Here is a 6,195-nt window from a genome sequence, read left to right as displayed (position 1 = left end):
AAAGGGCAAAAGTTTTCTTTTGTTCTAAAGGGCCAAATACGTGGGTTGATGGTTTTCAATGAAAAGACTTGATTTCAAATTTAATACAGTTAAAAGAGGACGTTTGGGATTACAATTAACTGTACTTTTCTAAATTTTTTATTTTTTAAAATAAAAACTTTAAATTAATATTTTTATTATTATTTTAATATATTTTCAAATAAAAAAAAAACTTTAAAAAACATTCTCTCAGCAGGCAACTAATTTCAAAGACGGGAAGAGGTGCCAGCATATGACAAGCCATTGCTAAATGGTAAAAGTGACAAAACAACTGCTTAAGTTCCACAAAACTGTGTTGAGAAATGACAGCAGCCATCAGTTATTCCAACCTGTGCTCTATCTATTCTTGAAAAACTGTACCCTTTCTGGTCACTTTCCAAGCGCAAACATGAAATTAGCCTCATTGTTCTTGGCTATGGAATCAGATTGTTCCAGTGAACAAAGCAACCCGTTGCATCTCATTCAAGGTGCCTAACCAGACGAATGTATTGGTACCGTATACTCTTACGATACAGACTCGCGATGTTTGCAGACAATGTATCAGAAGATCTTTAACCGTTGCTGATCAGGAGAGACTAGATTCTTGAATCTTTTCCGTCTTCAGGAGAGATGCTTGATAGCTGCTCTCGAACACGATTGACAAGTTTAGATGCTTCCTGGTCAAAATTCAGGGGACGCCTTCGCAAACTCTGTGAAAAGTCATTGGTCCAATGTTTCTCTCAGGATGCTGCTGTGTTGTTCCACAATACAATCAAGCAAAAAAACACACGATGCATACCTCAGTGGTCCATAAGCAATCACGTGCCTTGCGGGGGATTATGTGGATGTGCGTCTGAAAATTCAATGTTGATAAAGAGGAATCAGGAGTGAATACTTACGGCTTATAAGATGATGAGAGCATCTATTCTCTATACAAATAAATAGCAACGAAAGTGTTGTTTTTGGTTCAGCAAGAAACACTAACACTGGTCACATCAGCAATCCATCGTTATTACATCAAGCTTTTATTTTTCCATACTTACATGAAAAATGACTTGGCCTGCAGCAGCACCGTTATTTACCAACAAGTTGAAAGAATCTGTATGATATCAACATTCCAAGAACAGAAGTTCAGATGGAGCACAAATTCGATAGAAAACTAGGTTTAAAAATGGTCCAAAAACTTGTAAATACAGTGAGAAAGCAGATGAACTCATGCTTCCCTAGTCATGCCAGATGCGGCATTCATTTCTTAAGAAATTCACCCCGGCCCCCCCTAAAAAAAGGTGCAAACAAGTGCCTTCAATCCTATAAAATAAATATCAACATGCGAAATCAAAAACATTTAAGAAAAGAAAAGATATGCTATCACTTGAATTTCAACTCATTTATGTTCGTGGCTAGATGTCAATCAGCAATCCCACTTCTCAGGGGAAGGACCAGGATTTGCTTTGGGGGGGAGATGGCACCCCAAAGTTTTGAAAATTTTCAATTTGACACTCGAAATTTTTTTGAAATCCCAGTTCCATCTGAGCCACTACTCAGGCTACTCAGAAAACAGTAGTTCTTTGTTGGGTCAAGGTTAGTTGGGAGTTTGGTATGCAGACGTAAACCTAGCTCTAAATGAGAAATCATCAGCCTAACTCCACTGTAATTTTATACATGCTCCCCAACATCGTTGACAATTAAGGCATGTTATGAAGGAAGGAAAGAATATGGATAAACAGAGATGCTGGGGGAAAAGGATGTTTGTTAATCACTACAACAGTAAAGAAATGTTGGATACATACCAGAACCGTTTGCTTTCATGATTGCATTACCAATTGAAGGCACCTTTGAACACATTGCTGCTACCACCTGCAGACCCAATGTATTAGAAAATACATCCATGATTTTTCTTTCACGGAGAAAAAAAGGAACACTCTGAACTTTGATGTTACATGACTAGCTTTAACACTTCACGAAAACATGAAGTATCATGCAAGGGTATGTATGCCAGGCCAGACTGGTGGAAAAATCAAATTTTGATCCGGGTCAGATGGATCCAACTTGAACATTGATACAGGGCTTCCTTTGTCCCCAATATGAAATCACATGACTTCCACATACACCAGGCAAAAAAAAAAGGCATAGGGCACCAGCTCAACTGCAAGAAAATTGATTGATTGGGATTCAGAACTGGACTTGCCGGCTAGCTTACATTGCAACCCCAGCAATGCTCACTTCTTAATTCATAGGAAGACAGTTGTATATCTTTTCAGAAACACCGTCCATTAAAAAAGTAAAAGTAAAGCACTACCAGCATGACACTGCAGCTTCAAGGTCAGAACTACTCTCCATTACTCTCTTTTTCTATAATCAAATTTTCAGTCAGCCTTCTAAGACCAGGTAACCACCCCTCCCTGGCTCCCTCTATCCCCCTCTCTCACTGCTCAAACAAGAAACTTTCAGTGCAGTCATTGACCTTGTCATCTTCTGAGCACCAAACATGTCTGCATCTTTGATGCAGAGTCCAACCCAGGTTTCATAACACTATGCAATTCATGCTAACATGGTAACTATTGGGTGGGGGGGGACACGTGATATGGTTGTAATCTCAACAAAAATAAAGAAAAGTTTGCTCATGTGACTTGGGTGGAATCATGTAGGTACAGAAATAACACAAGGAGCTGAAAAAAGGTTTCAACCCTCAGAGATCAAACTCCACATATCTACAAAAGATAGGCCTCCTTGTCTGAGCTTGGTGTTGATAGCTAAAGGCGGTAAAAGCACAATAACTATTGAAGGACTCAGGCAGTCAAGTCAGCCCTGGCATGGCTCCAGTTGAATACAAGCCAATTTTAGCAAATTACATTTCTAACACCTCAATTTTAGCCTCGCAGACCAATAAAACAGCTCACTTGCACCTTTATTGGCAGCTGATCAAGCATAGATTCAGCTTTGTTGGGAGTTTCTCTTACGTTTAACCCAGTAATAACATCCCTTGCATATACTATGTGTACTTAGTTGGGGAGCAATTTTGAATAACTTAGGAGGGATTAGCATCAAGTGAGAGTTACTTACAGAAGGAGGAGTGGCTTCCAGGCAAGAAAAATGAGATTTTGGGATAATAAGAGAGTGCCTGGAAAAAAAAAATTGCAGCTTCATATCATTTCATCATTCAACCACAGACAAAATTACACCAAAAAAAATCAAAATTTTGGAATCCTGAAAGTATTTGGAGACCATGAAATCATTACAATGATAACATATGAGACAATCTTTGGTTAAGGAGGAAGAGTTAAACTTTGTTGATTTCTATACATAGAACACACACTGGTAGTTTTATCAGACTACTCTTTCCAGGACAACCTTGGTGCCTACTTGATCAAACTCTCTCACTTTCACTTACACGAAAATTACCCCCCTTTTTTTCCCTTTTTCATCCTAAGAAATTCCAGTAATTTAATAAAGCTTACACAGTGATGAGAATTCAATCCATTCCAAGAGGTTTTCTACTATTGTGAATGTGAAAAGTTAAGGACATGGCAGTGCTTTAGGAACATGATAACTCACCCGGGACTCAATGGACTAGAATCCAAAATACACAGGCATGTCTCATCTTCATAAAGCTGTAAAATTCAGATGGGCAGCAGGAAGGAGCAAAATTTCAGAGCTAAAATATAAGAAAGTCATTGATTTGCACAAATAACCACGCTAATAGCAAAGTTTGCAGGCATCTGGAGCTTAAACACTAGGAAGCACAAAGATTTACCTTAAACGCAGGGGATTCACCGCGAACAATCCTGCAGAAAACGCAGTCTAGTTGGTGATTCCTCGTGTCGCCAGCAGCATCATTAATGGAGGCAGAAGAAGTGATGGAAGAAGATAAACGTGAAGTCGGAGAGGGAGAGTCAGGGAGGAGATGGGAGCGGATAATGGAGAGCCTACTTCGTGACTCCATTCACGCGAAATTAGTTGCTTTAACGAGAATCGCCTGTGTCGCCATAAAATACTTGTGTCGTGAAAATTGAAGGGGTTTGAAAGGATTGGAAGTGCAGAGGCAGAAGGATTTTGACAGGACAAGACAGGTCAGTTGGGAGTGTTTCGATCGTAGGAGGTTACAGAGATGGCGTTGGCTTTGCTTATCCACGTTCTTTGATTTTGTACGGGACTTGTGGACTGTCTGGTTCTGGGGCTATTATTTTGTTCCCCTCGACCCTCCCTGCCTTATCGCTTTGGTTGTTCATCGTTGTCTTCAACAGTGAGTGTTCGTTTCGTTTTGTTTTACTTTTGATTAGTTTTGTTTTAATTTATTATTGTTTTAATGGTTATTTTTAAAATATTAAAATAATATTTTTAACATCAATATATCAAAAAATATTTTAAAAAATTAAATTTTAATATAAAATAAGTTTAAATTCACTCTTAAATATTCCTTTTGAGGTTACATTTTAAAAAAATATATAAAAATTAAATTTTATATTATAATAAGGATTTTAATAGAGAATTTTAAATGAGATTTATCTAAAATTATAATGTATATTAATTAACTAAATAATTTTAAATTTATAATTAAAGCAGAACATAGACTACACCATACCACGCCCATAAAAATAGAGCTTGAATAAATTAATCAAATTAATTGAATAGAATATTTTTTTGAATTTTTTTAATGATTTTACTTAGAAAGTGTAGAAAACAATTTGGTTGGATATTAATTTTAAAAACCAAAACTGAAAAAATTAAATTATACCAAATCAAACCAAAACAAAAAAAAAATTTATAAATTAAGGGTTCCTTATAACAAACCCTATGAATAATAACCCAACTAAAAAACCCATAAATTAAATTTAGCTTATTCAATCTTTAAAAAATATAAAATCAAATGAATAATGAGTTTGGTTTGGTTATTTGATTTAGAAACTGTTTTCCAAACGTGTTCCCAGCGTTTAACAAAAATTTATATGTTTGGATTATTTTAATATGGCAATGTTAAAAATAACTTAAAAAATTTTTATTTTAATATAATTTTAAATAAAAAATATTTTAAAAATAAATCGTTATTGATAATATCAACTGTAGTTTTGAAACCTAACCCAACTCGACGAGCTAACCCGGGACTCAACCGACCAGGGGCTGGAACCGGTTTGGATTGAAGAAAAAATAAGGGAAGAAAAAACCTGGTGTGACACGACGGGTTGACCCGATTTACAATCCGTTATCTTTTTTACTAAAACGATGTCGTTTTGATATTTTTTTTAAATGATTTTGGCGACCTGGTGACTCAGTCAAAACCCAGAACCCTGGCCTTGGATCACGCAGGGTCTAAAAACTATGGTATCAACTATTATTTTAATTTACTTTCAATTTTTTTTAAAAAAAATGTTTTGATTATATTATTTGTTTTGTCTAAATCATAGTTTTTTAGACCCGGTCTAGTGGCTGACCCGATTCAAGGCTCGACTTTCCGGTTTTGACCCAGTCATCGGGTTTTGACCGGGTTATTGGGTCGCCCGAGTTAATTTTTTTAAAAAAATCAATACGACGTCGTTTTAATAAAAAAAAACAAAAATCAACAAGTTACAACTGGATTTTTGACCGAATCTACGACATCGTTTTAATAAAAAAAAACAAAAATCAACAAGTTACAACTGAATTTTTGACCGAATCTTGCCGGTCACTAAATCACACCAAATTTTTTTTTATTTTATTTTTTTCTCAACCTAACCCAATTTCAGATTCAAATCAATCCACAGCCCAGTTTCAAAACAATGAATAAAATGCAGCTGTCTCGGTTTCACCAACCAAAAAAAATTCTTTTGTGCTTTCTATCAATTAACCTCCTAACATTTCTAGCAATCTAAATTTTCTCTCTTTTGTTTATATTTGTCCATAAGGCTAAGAGAAACAGGGGCCTCGTGAATATTTGTCCATTATCAACTCATTCCTAGGCAACCACATCTTTGTTCACATAAATATCTTCAATAAGGACACGCCAAGGTAAGCAACTGGTCATACACAGTAAAAATTTCTCCTCCTCTGGTTTTTTTTTTTTTTTTAATAATAACCGGTGGATGTGTGGATGTCGAGTGGCATGTTCCTCTTGCGAGGCCATTCCTTCTCTCTTATCCTACAAGGGAGGCTCGCTGCCCTAATACTGCCCCTCCAAAGTCTTCCTTGTTATCGTGTGTTTAG

The 6,195-nt window shown here is 36.2% G+C and overlaps 1 protein-coding gene across 2 annotated transcripts; it reads right to left on the bottom strand.

The window, feature by feature from the left end:
- Positions 1-250: 250 nt before the first annotated feature.
- LOC118049948 (adenylylsulfatase HINT3) lies at positions 251-4,270 on the bottom strand. 2 transcript variants are annotated; one of them, XM_035060139.2, is made up of 7 exons: positions 3,773-4,268; positions 3,574-3,629; positions 3,082-3,139; positions 1,809-1,875; positions 1,062-1,117; positions 818-871; positions 251-728 (listed from the first exon to the last, which is right to left on the bottom strand). In XM_035060139.2, the coding sequence occupies exons 1-7, from the start codon at positions 3,959-3,961 to the stop codon at positions 615-617; spliced, it is 594 nt and encodes a 197-aa protein (XP_034916030.2). In that variant the 5' UTR covers positions 3,962-4,268; the 3' UTR covers positions 251-614. The 2 variants fall into 2 exon arrangements, 1 of the variants encoding a protein (XP_034916030.2); XR_012169012.1 differs by having other exon boundaries at positions 657-728; positions 1,004-1,117; positions 3,773-4,270.
- Positions 4,271-6,195: the final 1,925 nt, after the last annotated feature.

The sequence above is a fragment of the Populus alba genome, chromosome 2, assembly GCF_005239225.2.
Source record: "Populus alba chromosome 2, ASM523922v2, whole genome shotgun sequence".
Taxonomy (NCBI): Eukaryota; Viridiplantae; Streptophyta; class Magnoliopsida; order Malpighiales; family Salicaceae; genus Populus; species Populus alba.
The sequence above is the reverse complement of the archived record's forward strand: the minus strand, read 5'-3'. Positions and strand labels throughout refer to the sequence as shown.